Below are 23,150 nucleotides of genomic sequence, written 5' to 3' on the forward strand. Positions count from 1 at the left end.
CCCTGGAATGGTTACTCTAAACCTTGGACCCTCAACATCACACATGTGGAAACCAAAAAACCCTCTCAAGAAGACGAGGCACTCATCCCATTCCATCCTTAGTCTATACAAGCACTCAAGGCATCATTGGGTCAAATATCTCTATCTTATCTTTTTTAGTGTGTTTTCCCCCCACAAGTTTTAATTACTAGATTATCACTTATTACATAACTTGCATTAGGTTACCCTGGCACTGACCACTTTGGGTCCCGGACCCCTATTGCAAGCCACTCCCAAGTCATGTACCTAGACAACCTCTCCTAAGCACATAAAAAAACACAGTTGTGTCCCATACCACAACACTCATAATGATCAAACTCGGTTCCTTAATAGGCAACCTGATAATAAGATGGTTCTCCCATCCAGGAACACATAAATGCTTCCCAAGTAAATCTCATAAATATAATCTCAATTTGAATCACAATCTATGTATCATGACATCCAACCATAAAATAGTATCAAAGAAATTTCATAAAACCTCTGGTGTACATCCTAGACTGGTCGACATCTAATCAACACCAAAATCCCAAAGCATAGACAGTATAAGCAAAACAATACAATTCATAGTTTGGGTTTGGTTTTAAAGACAAAAGTTTTAGTTTTGTGTTCAATGTATGTTTCAAGTATAAGATTCTTAGTTTATTCCATCCAATATCTCATCTATTTATTCGACTCAAATATATAAAGTTATGATCACTTTTCCTAAAAGAATAGTCTGAGTATACCCATTTATTTCTTTAAGTTATAAAAGTGACACTTTACTAATTTTAATTGAATCATGATCATTAACAACAATAGATAAGTTTACATATTCGTTAAGTAACTCTCGATATTAATAATTCTTAATTAAATCAAATTTAATTAAGTCAATTATTAATTTTATTTAACCATATTTCATTCATTAATAATTTATTTAATTATTAACAACAATGATTAAATAACTTTTATTGTTAATAAATCTTAATTAAAAATAAGCTATATGTAATTAAAATAAACTATATTTAAATGCTTTATAGCAATCAAACTTTATTATCAAATATTATTTAAATATTAATAAAGAATTATTCAAATCTTATTAATAATATTATTATTAATAATTAACAATAATATTAAACCTCTTTTTTTTTTTTTTAACATTAATTTAAATAATTATTAAAAGTGAATATTTAAAACTATTAACAAATTTAATATTAAATTGAACCTATTCATAAAAATTATTATTAAAAATAATAATAACAATAAAACTAAATGAATTATATATATACTGGAGTGTTTAAAGGCCCGCCGGCCTGGTACCTACGACAGCAAGGTACCCTGCTGCGCGCAGCAACAGTTGTATTGCTGCCTGCGGCAGCAACGGTACTAGCTGCCATAGCTATCAATGCCGACAACAGGTACAAGGGGTTGGGATTATCCCTCCCCCAAGACTTTTAATAAATTTTATATTTTTAAAAAAAAATTCATTTTTAATAAAATTCGCTACCATTTAAACAAATAAACTCAGACTTCCCCCTCCAATTAAATTATATATATATATATATATATATATAAAATTTTATAAAAAGAAATCATTTTTAAATAATTCCCCTTCTATGATCTCTCTCTCTCTGACACACACACACACACACACACACACACACACACACACACACACACACACACACACACACACACACACACACACACACACACACACACACACACACACACACACACACACACACACACACACACACACACACACATATTTTAAATGTTTTAAATGATTGAAATTTTAGTCTAATAGGAAAAATAAGTTGAACCCATCGGATTTTCAAACTAGGATTTTCATTTCCGAAATTAAACCCTTTCCAAATTAAATTTCTCACTTCCATTTTAATTCAAGCCCAAATTTCAATTTAATACTAATTTTTCTTAAATGTAGGACGAGGTTTTCTAAATGGTTGTTTCTTTCTGGATTCACAGATGAAATCGAATAGCAAAAGATTCAGAATGAAGGGTGGCAAGATTCATACAACGAAATTTGAGAAATCAATTTTCAACAAGCACGAAGAAGAGAGAGATCTGATAGTGTTTCTACAATGATGCTAACAATCTGGTGAAACCCTTGCTAATCCAAACCCTTCCAAGCTTCCAAAGATTTCTTTGTTCCCCTTTCCAAAAGTGTGTTCCTTGAAACCTGTGTGTGTAATAATGACCTGAAAACCCTCTAATATAGGATCTAATTACCTTTTAGGGTTTCTGTTACCACCACTTCTAAAATTACAATTATTTTATTTAATTAATTCTTTAACACACAATTAATTTTTCTTTTTAATTAAAATATTATTTTATTATTCCTTTCATGCACTTTAAGTGAATTATTAAATTACTTTATTTAATTTTTCACTTTAAATTAATTTATTAACTTTTTAAATCTCATGCGCACTTTAAAATATCTTTATAAGTTCACATATTTTATCTTTTTAATTAATTTCATATATTTTAATCTCATGCACGGAACATGCGAACTTAAATCTTTTTCATAAATTAATATCTTTTCACTTCTTAATTTATTTTTGAGCGTTTAATTTGATAAATATTTATTAACTTAAATAACAATAATATTTAGCACTTATTTAAAAATGAACTCTAAATATATTATTATTAAATTAAATAAATATTATCACGTTCTAAATTTATTCTTAAAACTTTTATCTTCAAATTCAATTCTTTTTATTTAATTAATTTCTCAATTAATTAAATATAATTAAATATTCGAAATGTCATAATAATTTTTCATTAAATTAAATCATTAATTTAATCTTTTAATTAGACTTAATTAATAGAAATTCATCAAAGACTCATAAAACAACATACGCACAAAATACTCATGGGTTTTAAAAAGGGTAGACAGTCTGTTATGAGTCCTCCTTGCAGGACAAGTATTATAGGCTATGGCTAGGATTGGACCTGATCATTATCTTCCCATTCTCACCATTTGAGTATTTGTAATAGGGCACGCTCATCCTGGCAATTCGGGGAAGTCGATGCTCGGTACCTGCATCCTGCATAAAAGACGAGCATGTACATGTATATAATATATCTAAACTAAACAGGGAATGGCAGGGAGTGGTTCATCGTGTAGATCCCGACTAGCAGGTGACTACGACTCCCTTCCTTAACCACATCAAACATGTCAGACAGAAAGATAGAATAAGCACGAGCACCATACACATGCAAGTATGAGATAAGTATTGTAAAAATCACAAGTCTAACATCAAATGCGTACATATAATAATGTATCTCTATCAATACAACATAATCATCATTAAAGACATCATGTTAACATTTTTATAAAAGAAATCACATTTACTAATTAGGAATCATCAAAACATCATTAACAACACGTGAAATGAAAACAACTAAGCAATTATAACAGATATGTTTATAATGAAATAATATCATAATATTGTAAATCCAGTATCTCTAAAACTATTCAATGCATAAAATCAGCTTAAAAGAATTTGACAATGATAACAGAAATGCAATCTAGAGGCAGGCACTATATACAAACTCCATAAATATTATTGTCCAAATATTTTAATGTCTAAACACCTTAGTTCTTAGTATCTTTCATGCTCACCCTTCTCCATTGTATTCAATGGAGAGAAGAATCAAACTATGTTCCAGTTTTTTCCAGTCTTTGTAATAAATACACATATTATCTATGACATAGTACCACCTCTCATTCAAAGAAAAATAATGTTATTTTGTATTCTATTTATGTCATGAATTAATGTTGTTTCGTGAATTGAATTTATTGGATCATTAGTGTTTGTTCAAAGATTTCATAAATAAGCTCTATCACCTCAAAATATGTTGTCTTCTTTGCACTAAAAGTTGTAAATATTGATGTTCCTTAATAGTTTCCTTAATATATATGATGCTATAACCTTTATTTTGGCTTATTCAAGTTCAAGATTTCAATTCATAACACAATACAATTTTTTTATTCTTTTTATTGTCATTGAAGAAATGAGAGCTAGGATTCGTGAAAGGAGAATGTGCTCTGCTAGGGTTTGTATGAATTTCATCTGAATCCTTTTCTTTCTGATGCCTGTCATACTGCATTTACCACAGGATACATTTTAGGTTATAATGGCCTCGACCTTCTCTAGCCCAACAATTGATGTTGGTGTTGGAGTTGTTGTTGTTGGCAAGAATGGTTTCATCAAACAAATGTCTGCACAAGTTTGTTCTTGAAGTGTTCCATAAGGTAATCCCTCTCCTGATATTGTTTTGAATGCCAAAGAATTCAATAGTACATGTGTATGGTTAGAACAACAAACCTTGATAGGTTATTTTGTGGGTCACACTCCTTTTGGAAGCATGCTAAGGGAATGGGTTTCCAAGGTTTGGACTACACAAGGTGTTTGCCTTGAGGGTGTCCAAAGCCTCACCGGGGGCTTTTTTCTTTCTCATTTTGGTAACCCTAGCTAAGTTGAATATGTGTTCATTCATGACCCCTGATCTATTAGGTCCTCTTTGCTTGTCTTTCAGAGATGGTCTTGTAATTTTGTCATCTTTGATGACCGCAAACTTAAGGTCCCCATTTGGGTCGAGTTCCTTGGGCTTCCCATTCCATGTTGGTCATTTTTGCAAGCTATTGTGCAAACTATTATCAAGGCTATCTATGTTGAGCCTAACAAGTTTTTTAACACTCACCCTCAGCGTAGGGTTTGTGTTAAGGTTGGCCTTTCCAAGGACCTCAAGGAATATGTGGAAATACAAATAGGTGGTACCACCTTCACTCAGAAGGTGCTTTACTTGAATCTCCTGAACACCTTCTATAGGTGTCAGTCTGTAGAGCACAAGATCAAAGATTGTCCCCTGCTGAAACACAATCATCAGTCAGCTCCAAAAGCCAAGCCGCCTTTGGCTATCAAAAAGGATGAATGGACCACTATTGTTAAGAAGGGCAAAGACATTGTTGCTAGCAAGGTAGACTCTTTGCCTTAGGATAATGGTCGACCTAGCTCAAGTTTGGCACCGCCTATTTCACTGGTTCCTATGCTCATGCCTTTGCCTATTTCAAACCCTGGTGCTCAAGGGACAATGGGCACTCGTACCCCAGAGCCTCAACCCAATTGGGTTCGAGTGTTGCAAGTAGCTTCAATGATCTCTTCATAGTCCCTTCATCATTTATGCAACCCATGAGGTCAAGATGAGGTTTCTGATAATAAGGGAAACATCAAGTCATCTCTCTTGGTTATCCCTTGTTTGATTCCTTCACGGTTTTGCATAATAAATTCTCCTCTCTTAGGGATGAGGATGACATGCAAGTTGTGTTATAATGAAATTTCTCTCATGGAATGTGTGAGGGCTAATAGACATCCCTAGAAAATATTATGTTTGTGATGCCAGGTGTAGGCTTGGTAATCTTGGTGTTCTTTTCCTTCAAGAGGTCAAAGTTGTTGGGTTTCTTCTCAACTCACCTTGCCATGTTGTTTGGCTAGATGACACCATGTTTTCTTCCAATCATAAGGCTTGCCAAGGTGGTGTTGTTACTCTTCTCTCCCATCATTTAATCTCTTTAGTTATCTCACATGGTTATTATCCCATCCAGAGAATTGTTTGGATTTTGTTGTCTTTTGAAAATCATTATTTTGGTATTGTTAATGTTTATGCTCCCAATGATGTGGTAGAGTGTTCACACCTGTGGCAATGGTTGGTGAATCATTTGCCACTTGTCACTTGGGTATTTTTGTGGGTATTTCAATATGGTTGAGCTAGCTATTGACAAGGAAGGTCTTTTTCCTTTTTGATGGTCAACTAGTGAAAGAGAAGCTTGGTTTTACATGTGCAACAAGCTAGGCCTTTTTTTATCCCAATGCTATCCACCCGATTTGGCAAGGTGTGGTATACTTGGTCCAATTTTTGAGCAGGTTTTGACAGGATGTTTAAGAGATTGGACCAAGCCATGCTTAGAATTCAATATTTCTTTTCATTTTCCCAAGTGGGAAATTTACCCGTCACCCCTTTATCGGATGTCACTTTGTCAGATCATTTCCCCATTCCTTTTTCTGTTACCTGGCACTCAGCTCGACCTCATACTTGTAAAACTTTGTTTTATCTCAATACTTCCTTGCTATCACATCCACCCACCATTGCTCATATTCTTTGCATATGGAACCTTGAGCCTAAGCCCTACACCTCAATAGGGTGAATTTAGTGGTGGAATGATGTCATCATCCATACTGCAAGATTTCTTCACATTTACGGGTGACAATTGGCCAAGCACTATAGATGATCTTACAAGGCCACCACAAGAGATCTTTATGTGACCTCTGAAGCTCTTGCCATGAATCCATTTGATGCAGATTTATAGGTCTGACTTGCCAATCTTCATTACTAGAAACAAGTTGCTAACAATTATGCTACTTGGGGAGCTCAAATCAAAGCCTGCCTCCACTAGTTAGAGGTTGGGAATCAAGTTACTAAGGAAATTTTCAATGCCCTATGGGCTTGCCACTTTGTTAAGGGCATCAAGCATATCAGGGAGAACTAGCATATTTTATGTGATCTCCCAGATATTCTCCAAGCTTTTGTGTAGCACTATGAAAAGGTTTTCATTGCGTGGGGGTTGTGTGAGACCAAGCATTGCAAGCATGTATAACTGTCACTCCTAATAGGCTTGCCCCTGAGTAATATGCCTTTTGTGAGCAGAAGCTTACACTTGCCGATCTCAAAGAGGTTGTCCTCTTCATGGTTGATGATAAAGCCCCTGGGTGTGATGGTTTCCCTTGTGAATTTTACAAGGTCTTTTGGGATGATATTGGCCCTGATCTATATAAAGTCTATCTTGAAGCCTACAACGCTCATTCCCTAGGCAGTATAATCAATAAGGGAAATATTAAATTCATATCTAAAGCTAGGGACCCATTAGATATCTATAACCGAAGGCCCATCGCCCTATTGAATGTCTCCTACAAGATCATTGCCAAGACCCTCTCCCTCAAGATCAGGCATCTTTTACCTCAAATTGTTCACCTTGAACAAATTGGCTTCATTAAATCCCAATATATTGTGGATAATATTATTAATGTATGAGAAGGTATGGAGTGGGCTTGTTAGTCTAAATAATAGGCTTTGGGCTCGTCAGTCCAAACAATAGGCTTTGTTTCGCAAGATTGATTTTGCTAAAGCTTATGACTAGGTTGAATGGCCTTTCATTTTGGCCATGTTACAAGCCCTAGGGTTTGGTCCTATCTTTTTGCAGTGAGTGCAAATGCTTTTTGGGGATGCCTCTACTTGTATCACCATCAATGGAAGACAATTTGAAGCCTTTGGGCTCTTCAGATCTATTCGTCAAGGTTGTCCCTTGGCACCTTCTCTTTATGTTCTGGCCGTTGAAGGGTTTGGCTATCTTCTTGCCAATGCCATATCTTGGGGCCTCGTTTGGGACATCTCCCTCCCTAATTCCACTGCTCAGCTTATGAATGACCATTTTGTAGATGATTTGTTTCTCACCCTTATTGAAGACGAGGACAATGTTGCTAACGCCTTGCAATGCCTAGATACTTTTTGTCTCACCTCTGGGTTAGCTATTAAATGGCACAAGACCCTCTGTTATAGACATTCCTTCTTGCCCAACCCGCAATGGCTTGAACGCTATTAATGGAAATGGGTTCAGCATGGCAAAAAAATTCACTTTTTGGGCATCCCCTTTGCTTTTCAAGCCTCACCTATGGAGTTGTGGAATGCAGTCCTTTCTCGGATTGAGAAGTTGGAGTACTGGATCACCAAACCTCTTTCCTTAGCCCGTAAGTTTCGGATTTGCTCCAAGGTGCTAATTGCTATGCATGTGTATTATTCCTCTTGTTGGGCTCCTTCGAAAGCCTCATACCTCAAACTTGAGCGTCTTTTGAGAGACTTCCTCTGGGTCTCAGATGCTTTGCATCATGACTTTCACAGAGTGGCCTGGGATTTATGTTGCCTGTCCAAAGACTCTGGTGGTCTTGGGTTGCTCTCTACTCAAAAGCAAGGCATTGCCCTTTGTGTGAAGTGGATCCTTCAGGCTCTCATCAATGATGAGGCCTGGAAAATTTTGTTGTGTCACTGCATTTCTTCAGGCTTTCCGATTAACCGACCAGCTTAGAAGGGGATTGGTTTTTAGACCCTTTTTGTGACCATTGAATTGATGCAAATTCAGGGCACTTTTGTTGCTAAAAGCATTTGGAAAGCCTAGGAAGTTGTTAAACCATGGCTTCTTTGGGCAGGTGACGGGTTCAGAGATGCGCTCTCCATGAACCAACACAACTTGTAGCGGTCACCCTTGTTTGTTGTCCAATGTGGGCCTCTATCCAAAATCCAAGGAGCTAGTACTTTACATTTGTTTAGATGGGGCATCAAGACACCCAAAGATCTATTTTCTAGAGTTACTATGAGTCTTTGCTCATGGGAGGAGCTGCAGGTGCAGTTCTAACTTATTCGTCCAAATTGTTAGATAATTGAGCTTCTAGTTTTTATGGTGCCTCCTCATATGCTGCACAACCTTGTTATTTAGCCATCTTGCCCATGGTGGAAGGATTGGAAGTGGCACCTTGCCACTCCTCTAACTAACTACAAACCCAAGTCGGGTTACCAGTGGTTGGTTCCCCACTTGCCTATAGTTGAGGTCCTAAACTAGTGTTGGCATTTGCAGTCCTCTCACAAGAGTTGGAGTCTTAGATATGCCACAATGTGGAAAGCTATCACAAAGCCAAAGATAGCTCACTATGCTTGGTGTATTCTCTTCCAGGAGCTGCCTTTAGGCCCTCGGCTTTGGCATTTGGGTGTCCTAGACCCCAAATGTCCTTTTTGTGGGCAGCCAAAAAGCTTCCTACATATTTTGTGGTTCTGCAAGCGTGCCCAAAATTATTGGCGTTGGATCCACAATTTTTGTAAACCCTTTCGCCTAGAAGCCTTCTCTTGGCATATGGTTGTTCTAAGAGATTTGAATAGGCTCGCTTTTAAATAGTCCCAAATCTGGCATGTTTTCAAAGTGGAGATTTTCTTTACTATCATGAAATATCAAAATGTTGTTTTATTCTCTCACAACTTTCTTGATGTAAATATTGCTATGTACGCTAAAGCATGTAGTTGTAATAATGTCATGAAGCAGATACAAGTACAAATAGACAAAGTGGCGTTGGAGGTGGCCCACTTGTAGGAGCTTCTTGCTCACTGGGGTAATGCCCTTTGCATGGTTGTCAAGGTATCGCCGAGCACTTTATCTGGTGATTGTACGCCTCCTCGTGGTCATCGAAGAGGTTGTACCAGCTTCACTTGTCGCTCACATACTCCTAGGTCGCAATCTTCTCCCTACTCTCCTAGTGGCGGTTTTGGCAATCGTTGTCACTTGGCCTCGCCTCTGCGAAGGTCGAGTACGAGATAGTCCCCGGTGGCTCCTCTTGCTGTTCCTGATTTGGCCTAATCCTATGTTCATAGGGTCCCTAAATGGGCATTCCCTTGGTTGGACCTAGCATTCCCCTGGCTGGACCTAGCCATCTCCCCTCTTAGATCAGAGGGAGGACAAGAAAAAGAGGATCTGTTGCTGTCATTGCTAACGGGTGGGCTCCCCCTACGCCATCCATCGACCTTGCTGATGTATGGGGTTTTGATGACAAAGATCCCCCCTCGATTGGTATTGCTCTTACAGCCTGAGGGCTTTCTTCTTATTTTACTATCTGATGTTCACTCTTCAGCCTTCATACTTTTTTTTTTTTTTTTGGTGAATAATTGACGTTTCCAGCGACTTGCCATTTGAACTTGCGAAGTGATCTCATATCCCTTGACCTTCTTTTGTAAATATGTAACTTTAATATTTAATTAATAAAAAAAAGATTATTCATAAAAATAAAAATAATTTTTTTTTTTTTAACAATTTACAAAATCATTCATTTGTGTTTCAATTAGCATTTGTCCGCAATCTTACTTACTGTACATAATAAATTACTCCTCTCTGCCGTACAAAACTCCTTTACTGAAAAGGATTTCTTCCATCCCCACTTCAATTACCCTAATACCAATGCAGTTTTCTCTTTTTATTAATTAAATTAAAAGTCACAAAATGTTCAGCTCCCTTTTGGTAGACGAGGGCCAGCTAAGCATACTACTATTGAATGGAAAACTGCCAGGCTGGCGATCAATCTAAACAGACACCGGACACGTCAGCACCCAATCCAAACTGAAACTACATTCGCTTGCAGAACGACTGCCATGGATTTTCCTTGGCTTCCAATTCCCTAACCATGGTGTTGGCCACACGTTTGCCATTCCCACCGCCCGCCCTTAAACTCTCCTGCCCGTCCCACCACTTACATAGAACACCTACGTCTCAGGTTCGACTCCATTCCAAGCCAGCTCCTCCTCACTCCTCCAGCAGCCGCAGAGAAATTCTCATTTCCACTGGTCTTGTAGCGGCCACCGCCACCACAGCAGCCGCGGATGATGAGGAGGAAGCAGCGGAGCCTGCCGCCGCTGTGGACACGACGATTACAGACCGTGTTTTCCTGGACATTACAATGTGCCCAACTTCTTTCAAGCCCGAGCGTACCGCTTCTTCCGCAAATAACAACAATTCCGCCCCAAACAACAACAATTCCGCCAAAACTTCACCGGCGGTGGGAGAATCGTTTTGTCCGGAGGGGGAATCACTGGGTCGCATTGTCATAGGACTGTATGGAAAACAAGTGCCTCGCACTGTGGCGAATTTCAAGGCAATGTGCACTGGAACAGCAGGGAGTAAATACGAGGGGACGCTGATACACAGGGTTTTTCCCGGACAGTATTTTATGGCGGGCAAGCAGGGGCGCAGGGAGAAAGGAGAGGTTCCGCCGCCTGCCAATTTGCAGAGGAATACGGAGACCGTGGAGGCAAGGGCTTTTAAGCTGAGGCATCTCAAGCCCGGGACGGTCTCACTCTGCTTGTCGCAGAATGATGACGAGGATCAGTACAAACTGAGCCCTGACTATAGAAACGTGGAGTTTTTGGTCACCACAGGTCCTGGCCCCTGCCCTCAGCTGGATAATGCGAACATTGTCTTCGGCACCGTACTTGAAGGTTAGGCCTCCATTTTTGGGTTTTTCCTTTTTCTTTGTAATGTTTGTTTGAGTAAGTTGGATGTGATTGGTTTCTTGAATGCCAAGACAAATCGAATTTGTCTTCCTTGTGGGATGTGCTATTCCAGTCAGTTGGATATGGCAAGTCACCCTAATTGTAGCGCTTGATCATGCAGCATGCTACACTCATAAGTTAAGTTTTATGTTAATTTATCTAATGTCGTGCCATTTACTTGAGCTGGATCTTGTTATTCACCGTAATTGATAAACTCGGGGAGTTAGCCATATATTAATTTATCTAACGCAATGCCAAATATTGTCAATTTTATATTTTGGTGTAACCATTGGCATAGTTGTTAGTTCATGCCCCTGCCATATCAGTACTCATGAAAATGGTCTTATTGATAGGACTGAGTCGTTTTCTGTCTCTCCAAAATCAGTATTGATGCATGAGTGCCCAGCGATCTACACCTGCATAAAGCCAGCGATGATACGAAAACAATTAAGATTGAGTTAAGTTTAGTAAGGATGGAGATTAGTGCGATCAATTTGAACATTAATTAATGAGTTTGACTTGAAAACTACATAGTTGAATCCTGATAGCAAAAATCACAATTTGACTGGTTGTGGAAAATATTTCCTGCTTATCAAGCTAAAGGAGCTCTTTAATGAATTGTTCATAGGACACAACACTCATTGAAGGTTTAACGAATGGGATAGCGAGCTAAATGGGCTTAAACTCAGAGGAAACTCCATGGTCAAGTGTGCTTGAGCTGGAGTCGTACTGGGATAGATAACCTCCCAGGAAGGCCTGGTGCAATAGTAATGTCACAATTTAACTTCTTGTGGAAAATATCTCCCACTTATCAATTGATGTGCTAAAGGGGCTCTATAATGAATGGTCTATAAGGCACAACACATGCTGAAGGTTTTGCAAATGGGGCAGGAAGGCCTGGTGCAATAGTAATATCACAATTTAACTTCTTGTGGAAAATATCTCCCACTTATCAATTCATGTGCTAAAGGGGCTCTATAATGAATGGTCCACAAGGCACAACACATGCTGAAGGTTTTGCAATGGGGTAACAAATTAAGTGGGCTTAACCTTGGAGGAAACTCCATGGCTAAGCGTGCTTGGGTTGGAGTCATACTGGGATGGGTGACCTCCCAAGAACACCCGATGTTTCACCCCTATGAACATCACCTAGATGCAATGTGTGCTAAGTGCTCCATTCATTCTCCGGAGATGGTTTCTTGTGAACCAATTGCTCATGAAACTTGGGTCAATGTGTTTGACTCAAATACTATGCAGTTGAATCCTGATATCAATATGACAATTAGTGAAGGGTCAAGAGGCACGAAGATAAGAGACACTTTTGTGGCAAACAGATCGTTGTATGAAAAGACATATCACTTGATACCCTTGAAAGGCATAAATGCTAATTTGACCTTCAACGTAGGATCATGATCAAATTCAAATACTTACAGCATTGAAGACAAGAGAAGATAGATATCTATTAATATGATATATGGTATGAAGGATAGTGCATTGCATAACTTGTTAAATGTCTTCATGTGACAAATGTGTTAGGAATAAGGTGTCCCAACCTTGGATAATTCCTATTCTTATTATTTGTTTTGTAAATGTATTTTTTGCAAATAATGTAATTAAGTGTGAGTTTACATGTCTAGTTGGCATGTTGATGTGTCACTCCACTTGCATGTGTCGGCATCTTGAATTGTGTGTAAGGAGATCATGATTGAAACAGTTATGACGGATTCTTATGACGCGTAAGAGTTATCTTTGGAAGATTTGATGATGGGTGAAGACGTGAAGACATGTGGCAATTGATCATTGAGTACTGTACACTTGAGTCTCCATCTAGGGCGCGGGGTTTGGGGCATTGGCTCGGAAATTTTTTTGGGTTCCTTCTTTTTCGGAGAATGGTAAAATCCTAATACGGTTGTTCTTTGGAAGTTGCCCTAAAAATGGAAAGCGCATGATATAAGCGTTTTTAGGGTTGTAGATAGGGGAGAGTGAAAAGTGTATTGTTGGTTGCTACTGAATTAGTCTTCTGTGTCCTGAAAGAACTTGCATTGCAAGTGTGTTGTAACCTTGTGTTGAAGATAATATATTGTGCAGGTTTTGGAGGGGTGAGGTTGTTTTACTGAAAGGTTTTTCCCCATTGGCATATCTTTGTGTTTATGTATTTTCTTTCTCTATCTGTTTTTTTGTAACAACCGGTTTTCCCGAGTCAAATTTTAACATCTATCATAATCATAGGATACAGTTTTAACTTCGACTTCATAAGAAGGCAGTTACATCATTCATGTTCATGTGAAGAAGATTACCGTTAAAGTCAGTCAAACAAAATTTCTTAACTAAATACTTGAAATACCTTTTAATGAAATTACTTCAGAAATTGAAATCACATACCTCAGGAAAAACTGAGTCTGAAATTCATCTAAGTATGCTCCTGCAACCACCCGGGTTAGTCCACAAATATACTATAATAATTTCTCAAATCGACTGCTATCTCAAAAATCATTTGATGAATACCACTAAATAACAATATAACTTAAATTAGGGCATCAATTACCATCAGTTTATTTAGGGGTTCTGGTACTGCTTTACCACTTAGGGCTTTCGCGACCACGGATTCAATTTAGGGCTTCCGCAACAACGGATTTTATATAAGGTTTCCGCGATGACGGATTCAATTTAGGGCTTTCGCAACCACGTATTCAAGTAGGGTTTTCAATACCACGGATTTAGTTAGGGCTTCCAATACCACCATATCAATTGAGGTTCCAGCTGTCACGCAATCAATTAGGCCTTCGGATTTATTTTCCTTCCAATTGCTTTTTGTGACAATTTCTCAAGATTAGATAATTACTTATATTCAATATTCATTTATATGAAGTAAAATGATGATAACAATGAAATACCTCAATTTAATCTTACCTTCTCATAAACAAAAATGATAATACCTGCTTCTGATAAACAATTGATTTCATGGCTTATCTTTGTTTGACGCATATCTGACATCTTGAAAGAGGTGAAACTTTGCCAGGGGCTTTACCACCCAACCTCGGACCACAATATATATATCCCCACATGATCTCTAACGAGAAAAGCCCTCCCTACCCGGAATTGACAAGGAACATCTTACCATTCACTGGGCATCATGATATATAACACGCCATATGACTTGGCAGCAGGAAATCATCATAAAAGGAATATGCATGGGCTATTATTAATTCATATTAAATGATATATATTAAAATGGCATAACTGATATTACTGGTTCTTATTGTTGATGAATCTTTCCTATTGTTGATGAATCTTTCCTCACGCCCCCTCAACCTCATCAGGCCTCCAAGTCCATGATTTCCAGGTGCTTGTTTAATATTAATAAATTCACTCTTGCAGGGTATGAATGTTTCTAATACATTCTGAATTAGTTAATCTCAGTTTTTCATTGCATATCCATATCTTTTATACATGTTTAATACTCTCTTATGAATAAAGAAACATTTATGGTTTAAGGCAGTTTCCAAGAACTAGAATTCTTTTACTGACCACCACAATTCAGTCTGCAATCATATTAATGAAAAAGAGACACATTGAACATTCTTGATTCAGCAGTTGCATTAGAAAGAAAAACACAATTGGCCATTCTAAATTCGGCAACATTCTTACTTGTCTCCTACGCTTATATCTTCAACCAATTTTCAATATCTATATCCTTGAAAAACAAATTCTCAATACACAAGATACAACAGATGAACTCATATTATATTCAACTCATAAACTAGAAGAGAACAACTCATTGCACTCACTAACCATCAACAGATCTTTAGATCGGTGTCTCCTCGGTGCCTGAACCGTTATATCTTATACCTATTCATAAAATTAAGACTCTACATTCTCAGAATTTCCTTGGTATTCAGAGTTGATCATTATTACTGTTTGTTTGTTTGAGAACATAGCTTTTCATGAAAAAAAATCTACAGATTTAAGACATACGTGGTTTGATAAAGATATAGTCTGTATTCAAAAGTATTTTTGAATTAAGTGATGGCAATCGGTAATATCAAACAATGAATAAGATGAGAACATAAAGTTTTATTACTTCCTTTATCGGGTTCTATCATAAGCATCAACTACTTTATTAGTAATCATGTAAACAAGCTCTGTTGGCATTTCTAATATTCTGAGCATAAGGTAAACATTAGGAGTCTATTCTGTGCACACAACTCTTACATCTTGTATCAACCCGACCCAGAAAAGACAAGAAAATGTGAGTGAAAGAAGAACTATGAAGTACAACCACAAATAATGTATTCAGATAGATTTATTAAATCATGGTTATCATTGTATTTCCATCCTATATCTACATGGGTGATACACGATTATAATTTAAGAACATCAGTGATAAAATAAAGAGAGACTTTGTGAACTAAAAATCTATTTTAAGTCTACCTGATTCAGTCTGTATTAGACTGGCATCAGTATTGATTCTCATGCAATCAAGACTTCTTGAATCTTGAAAACAGTGTGTAATAGCATTAGTAGTGTTGTAGTGCGTTCTTCTAAAGGCCATGGTTGGCAAGTGAAGACTACATGATGCATGAATTCCATATTTAAATAGTCTCTTGCATTACCTCCTGGAATGACTTCAGATAACAATGAGCCCCCAAGCTCTAACTTGACAAAGGGCGGTGGGCAATGTTCCACAATGAACTTGCGTTCTTTGCATATCCTGGTATCTGAACCGAGCTCAGTAGACGTTTCTCTCCAAAACGATTGTTTTAGATGACGTTAGATTGTCTCTCCCAATTCTTCGTAACCAACCTCTCTCTCCTCACGACTTCCGCCAGTTTGACCATGTATAGCAAACTAATTACAGGATATCGATTAGGTATGAATCCGCTAAAATGCAAGGAATGTTTTTAAAGAAAATCAAATATGAGAGTTCTTGTTTTTCCCCTAACCCGACTCACAGGGTAATTAGAAGATGAAAAAAATTGTAAAGAAAGAGAAAAACGTAGTCAAGAAAAATAATAATCTAGGGAATGAAAATATATCCCATGACTTCCATATAAGGGACCAATCGTGGCTATCCGGCTCCCCATCGGTTACAAGAATCTTTTCGACTGCCCAAACAAATATAAGGGAAAAAAATAGGAAGTTGAAAAGAATAATTGGAACATTACAATTTGAAAATAATAATTCAATTATTATAATTCCAACATTACTGTTATAATGTACAACTAAACATCATTCTATTAATTTATTTAGGTATAATGATGCCAAATCATTATAATATTTAAATGCACAAATTTAAATATTTACAATAATAATTATGATGAAAGATAAATTAAAATCCTTTAAAATAATTTAATTATTTATTAAATAACTCAATTATTTTAATTTAAACCATTTATTAAAATAACTCATGCGATTCCACAGATGTATTCTGTTCCAAGTCGCTAGGTCCTCTATCTGTCTGCTCAGTGATGGTGATGCCCTGCCTAATTCTTCTCTGACAATGCTTCCACCCCTTCAACATGCTCCCTGCAAGGAATTTCTCAGTAATTAAATTATTTATTCATAAATAAATATAACAATTAACCTTTCATCTTAATTCCATGAATTCGCAATTAACAATCAACTAACATGTCATCTTCACTTGAAATCATAACTAAATATCAAATTAAATTGACAACTGACCTCATGTGAACCTCAACGACTATATTTCAAGCTAGGTCAAAAATTGGGATGTAACATTTTTGTATTCATGGTTGACTGCAATATTATTGTTTACATAATATCGAATCTGAAATTGTAAGGATTTAATAGGAATTTGCACAATAATTTCCTTAAGGGATTAGTGTAGGAAGTTGTTTCCGCACCTGAGTTTTCTTACAAAATGCAGATAGTCCACTAAACTGTCTCATCGTGGAGGGACTATAAGGTACATGTGAGGAATGAAAGTAGCGTAAAGTCCATTTGAGTAGAGGTAACCCGAGAGGGACTGGGAGGCTGAATGGAGAGTGTCATTTTGTACTCCTAGGCTTGATGGACAAGCTTAAGGCACCTTGTATGACCAACTAGGGTACTTCATGATGCAGATGGGTTATTGGGGTAAAGAAGATAAAAATTCCATTAAGACCTACAACCAATTAACTACCCCATTATGGAGGGGGGATAGGGTGCATAATAGGAATGCAAGTAGAGGTGGCTTGAGAGGGACCAAGGCTGAATGGTGTCATTCTGCACTCTTGGGTTTGATGGTCAAGCTCAAGGCACCCTATATGATTCCTCAAGGTACTCCATGGGTTAATTGGTAAGATCTCAAGAGAATTCTGCTTGTATATAATATTAAGTATAGTAGTGTTTAGGATTCTGTTTTTAACGTTGTGGAATTGCATATATTTTCTCTCCTAATATAAGTTTATAAAAATGATTAGAAATCTCTTTGGAGCATTGTTGAATATATGTTTGTTTATCTATTGATAACTAATTTGGTTGTAAGCTCTAAATTAAGGGATTAATCAAGACCTCGTTTGAGAATTCTAGGGCAAAATATGTCCTAATAGGGGACATTACAATTGGTATCAGAGCATCTTTCCTACCATCTTGTGAAAGATAGTTTATGCAACCTAGTTGAAGGGCTCTAAGGGACTTAGAAAGAGGAGAAAGGAAACTTTCATTCACCAATAATCTTACACCCAACAACAACCCAAGCGAACAAATGGTCAATGAATTGAGGACCCTTACTCAAACTCTCATGGAGTAGAACAAGAGAATAACTTGACTTCTCCTCCAAGCAATCCAAAATATGAATAATATGAATTTTAGGCCCAAATAGTACAATGGAAGAGATACCCACTCCAACCACTCCAAAACTAACAACTTGAGAGTATCAACCCCTAGGTCATCAAGATCTCTATGCTACCCAAAGAAGAAGACGTGATGGAGGAAGAAGCAAACAATAAATAGTGTGGAAGAACTTGTGGAAGCATACTCAAGATTAAACCCCAAGATAAAGAGGGATGTCTTCTTTAGAGATTATTGTGATGTTAAAAGAAGAATTGCCCCAAATAAGAAATAAGGGAAATCCAAAGGCATTTTAACAGGGAGATAGTTTATAAAATCATTTAATGAGCACCATCAAAATTCTTCGAAAACAATACGTAACTGAATTCCAAGCAAAGACGATCAAAGACATACCCAGTGCAGGCATATATATCTCCCTCTTGTTCCAGACTGTCAATTACAGTATATAGTAATCTCATATCAACTCTTGTGGCATAGGATTAGTAAGATCCTCTCTAAATTTGATGGACACGTTCCTGGGTCCAAAAGTTGGACAGCTTGTTGGCAGTGGGTCGGCGTCCCTAGTTGGATTCACAACATGGTTTAACAATCTCCCGTGTCTTCTACAAGTCTCGTGGTTGTATCGGGTGTTGACAAGTCGATCTTTTGGTGCAACGACAACCCTAGCTTCTAACAAATGGTATTAGAGCTTGGTCACAGGTTCAGATCCTTGCAGGCCATGATGAGTAATATTGGGAGGGGAATTGTTAATAGTGGGCTAGCGTCCTTCACTGGATTCTCGACATGGTTTAACAACTTTATGTGTCTTCTATAAGTCTAGTGGTTGTATTGGGCATTGACAAGTCGATCTTTTGGTACAATGGAAACCCTAGTGGTTAACACACCTACCTTGCACTTAGCCCCATGATGGAAGAAAATGGTATAAAAAAATTCATAGTCCACTTAGAGTGGACAGGTGGCATCATGCCCTTATTACTCAAGACCACCAATACATAACAAGCTACGATGACTTCACCATTTTCTGCCATTTCTAAATAGATTTAGATGCATAAATGCACAGCGATCAGAAATCAGTACAGCGAATAGAAGAATTAGGGCAGTACTTATGATGAATTGATGGAAGTGATGATATTAAAGCCAGTAATCTAGACCAGCTTAAAAGAAGCAATTCCCACCAATGCTTGACTAAAAACAATTAGGATCGAATGAAAGTTATTAAGGATGGATTAATCTCCAAAAAGGTGCGATCAACTCGAAGATTAGTTTAGGATCAGGAGACATGAAGTTAAGGGACACCTCCATGGCAAACAGATCTAGGTATGAAGAGGCATACCCTTTCTCCCATTGAAAGACATATATGCTAATTCAATCCAATGAAGGATCAGTCATCTTTAAATACTTACTGCATTGAAGACAAGAGAAGATCGGTCAGCACCTAAATACAATCTGCAAATTCAGTATTTATAACAGTGATCAGCAGTGCATTTTATAACTTGTTAAATGTTTTCATCTGATAAATGCAGATATAAACCGTCCCATTATGGAGGGGGGATAGGTACATGCAAGGAATGCAAGTGCCATAAAGTCCATTTGAGTAAAGGTGACTTGAGAGGGACCAGGCGGATGGATGGAAAGTGTCATTCCATACTCTTGGGCTTGATGGACAAGCTCAAGGCATCTTGTTTGATCCCCTAGGGTACTTCATGATGCGGATGGGTTATTGGGGTAATGAAGATAAAGATTCCTTTAAGGCCTACAACCAATTAAGCATTCCATTATGGAGAGAGGATAGGGTACATAGAAGGAATGAAAGTAGCATAAGGTCCATTCAAGTAGAGGTGACCCGAGAGGGACTAGGAGGTCAAATGTGAAATATTCTTCCTTCTGCTATTTGAAAAATTTATGAGTTTATAACCAAATCCATTTGATGCAATTCAATTCACAACAACAATTGTTTACAAGTAACTCCCAAACAGGTGAAATGATAGAACCATGAAAAAAAAACATTATCGAGAGTTTCTTTGCTTTTTATAAATTTGGATTAGATAATCTGAATATGCAAATACTCAACTCCAGATTGGTGCATAGTGTTCCCACTAACCTGATCAGCGAACAGCTATAATTGGTCTCTGATCTGCTATAGAAAACAAACAAGTTGCCTTTGGCGTCCAATCGTTCTCAGGTTTCAATTCTTCTTACCAGTTGCTGTGATTATTCTACTGGAAATGGCATTTTGGTTCAGACTGTAACTTGCAACCATAATTATTGCAAACCATCTCTGGTTTCTAAACTAGTTCAGATATATCTTCAGTCACCTGTAAATTTGCACCCAGTCAAGTCATAAATGATGTGATGGATGTCCTTGAATTGCTGGAATAATTTACCCTGGGGTTCTGTCCAGAAGATCTCTCAAGGTTTCATCTGAGAAAAAGATACAATGCAATTTCTTGGAAAGAGGAGAGAAGTCATAACAAGTTGATAGAATAGAATGAATGACTCCGCACCCAATTAGTCCTATATTAAAATCTCCAGCCAGAAAAGCAGTTGAACCCTTCTTTTTCTCGTCTTTGAACTAAGGCATTTATTAATATTTAATATTTACTTAGCCAAATTGCGACAATGGCTAAGGAAAGATAAGAACTTAAGTTGGCCCCATCATTAGACATAAAGAATAAGTAAAATAAAGATGCTGGGACTTCAGCTTTTTTGGCTGATTATTAGCTTATTTAATTTCACCCTCTTTTTACATTCTTAAGTAGCTTACGGGGTGGAAACATAATAAGCTAACTTACTTTCTACTTATTTACTAGGCAAGAGGGGATATTACAAATGGTAAGTGTTATTCTGCATCCTGGGCTTGATGGACAGGCTCAAGGTGTCTTGTATGATCCTCCAGGGTACTTCATGATGCAGGTAGGTTAATGGGGAAGATCTTAAGAGAATCCTACAAGTATATTATATTAAGTATAATGGTGTCTAGGATGCATTTAATAACATTGTGGAATTACATATATTTCCTAATCTGTTATAATAATGATTAAAATTCTCTTTGAAACACTGTCAAAATATATGTTCATATATCTATTGATAACTTTTGATTGCAGGCTCTAAATTAAGGCATTAGTCTAGGCCTTATTTGAGAATTCCAGGGGCAAATTTAGTAAAGTCCTAAAAAGGGACATTACATGTTACCAAATTCTAAAATGCTTCGAAGAGATCTAGGGTTGGGAACGGGTATAGGAATAGACACAGGGATGGGAGGCTGGTCAGAACTTGGTCATTGTTTAATTTTCTCAATGACATAACAAATACTGTAAAATTTCTCTTCAATAAATTGCTATAACAGTTGTCACAACTACCCAAATTATCAAGATATGTGGAGCTTGGGGTTAGGTATGGGAGCAAGGGCTGAACACTGGCCAAATTAAGATATGTGAATAAATGAATAGTGAGGAAACTATATTGTATAGAAATGTAATTATCAAAAGTTGTTTGCAGGAAAATGGCAGGAGGGTTTAAATTTTAGATCTTTAAATTTCTATAGTGAAAGTTACTGATTGTGTTTTGGATGGTTTATCATGTATTCTAGGATTTGATTATGGGCTATAACATTCAAAACTCATTTGATCAAGAACTAAGGAAAATTTAAATCGAGTGTTGCCTCATGCAACAACCAATTCAGTTGTAAGATAGTTGTCCATGGAGAAGGCTTATTGTCAAGCACAACTGAGAACAATTCTTGCATATTTTATCCAGGTCATGCTTAAAACAATAGACCATGATAAGTCAAAACTGTAACTGCCTCATCACACCGAAGACCCTGTGTTATACTTCATTTTGGTAGGCATTTTAATAATTGTCATGGAAAAAGTAACTACTGCTGGGAAACTGAGCACAACTGAGAGCAATTCTTGCATACTTTATGCAGGTCATGCTTAAAACCTTGGACCATGATAAATCAAAATTGTAACTGCCTCATCAGACCGAAGACCCTGTCTTATACTTTGTTTTTGTGGGCATTGTAATAATAGTCATGGAAGTAGTAACTACAACTGGGAAATTGAGCACAACTGAGAACAATTCTTGCATGCTTTATGCAGATCATGCTTGAAATCTTAGACCACAATAAATCAAAATATTACTGCCTCATCACACCAAAGACCTGTTACATACTTTGGTGTTGTAGGCATTTTAATAATGGTCATGGAAGAAGTAACTACTGCTGGAAACTGGTCATCAAAGGATTATTGAGTATCAAATGCTACACAGTTTAAAAGCTTACAAGTAATTTCTCTAAATTGTGATTCATTGAAAGTTTAAGTTTATTCAAAGAAATTTTTGATGTATAGGAAATACGTGAAACGTTTTCCTGTTAACATACAACTAGAAAACTAAAAAATAGTGGTTAGGCTTTGTTGTTATTCACATACTTTTTTTGCCTGTTACTCGAGAGATTGGGAGAATTTTGAGAATATTTTGTTATGTTTTATGGCGATTCATGTAATTTAAGGGAATTTAAAGCACACTTTTGTTCATCAGACAATGTATTCATCTGTATGATGAATTTCCATTGGGTAGTTTTCCCATGAAAATTTCCAACAAGTTTTCAGTAAAGTAGTTCCATGTAAAATAAAATTCCATCTTTTTTCTCTAGCCTACATTCAAAATTTGATAGCACTAAAAATTTGTGAAAATATCATGGCAAATAAGTTGACATTTCCCAAACGTCTCCCTTACAAATTCTGTAATATCCCCATCAAAATAAGATCTATATAATTAAAATATAAATGAATAGATAAATAATAAATAAATAAAATAATAATAAGAAAATGGTATAGTTATAATCATATTATAATATTGCATAATATATTACATTAATGCTAAAGTACGAGAATTAAATATTATATGAAACGATAAAATATAATATTATATAATGATTAGATTAATAATCATAATATATAAAATGAAGTGTATATATTATGCATTATATATATAATAATATCAATATTAATAATACATAATAATATTAATATTAATAAATAATATAATTAATTGAATAAAAAGACACCTTTTCTACAACATCCAATTTTTCCATAACCCTAAGCTCCCTTATATTTTAACAATCAAATAGGCTATAAATCATGTTCACATGCATGGGATTAACAGTTATAACAAATTAA

At 36.6% G+C, this 23,150-nt stretch overlaps 1 protein-coding gene across 6 annotated transcripts in view; it reads left to right on the forward strand.

Annotated features, from left to right (window-relative positions):
* Positions 1-10,088: 10,088 nt before the first annotated feature.
* LOC149537442 (Cyclophilin-like peptidyl-prolyl cis-trans isomerase family protein) overlaps positions 10,089-23,150 on the forward strand; it is a 32,761-nt gene continuing 19,699 nt past the window's right edge. For 4 of the 6 annotated variants that reach the window (XR_016355835.1, XR_016355836.1, XR_016355837.1 and 1 more), the window contains exon 1: positions 10,144-11,124. Coding sequence is in view for 3 of the 6 variants with exons in the window: in XM_089798884.1 (XP_089655010.1) it covers positions 10,314-11,124 (811 nt within the window). In the remaining 3 variants the exon portion in view is untranslated. Of the gene's footprint in view, positions 11,125-23,150 lie in introns of all 6 variants that reach the window. The other 2 variants (XM_089798882.1, XM_089798883.1) reach the window with 2 other exon arrangements.

The sequence above is a fragment of the Cupressus sempervirens genome, chromosome 9 (genome assembly GCF_028749045.1).
Source record: "Cupressus sempervirens isolate cs-2001-9-10 chromosome 9, ASM2874904v1, whole genome shotgun sequence".
NCBI lineage: Eukaryota > Viridiplantae > Streptophyta > Pinopsida > Cupressales > Cupressaceae > Cupressus > Cupressus sempervirens.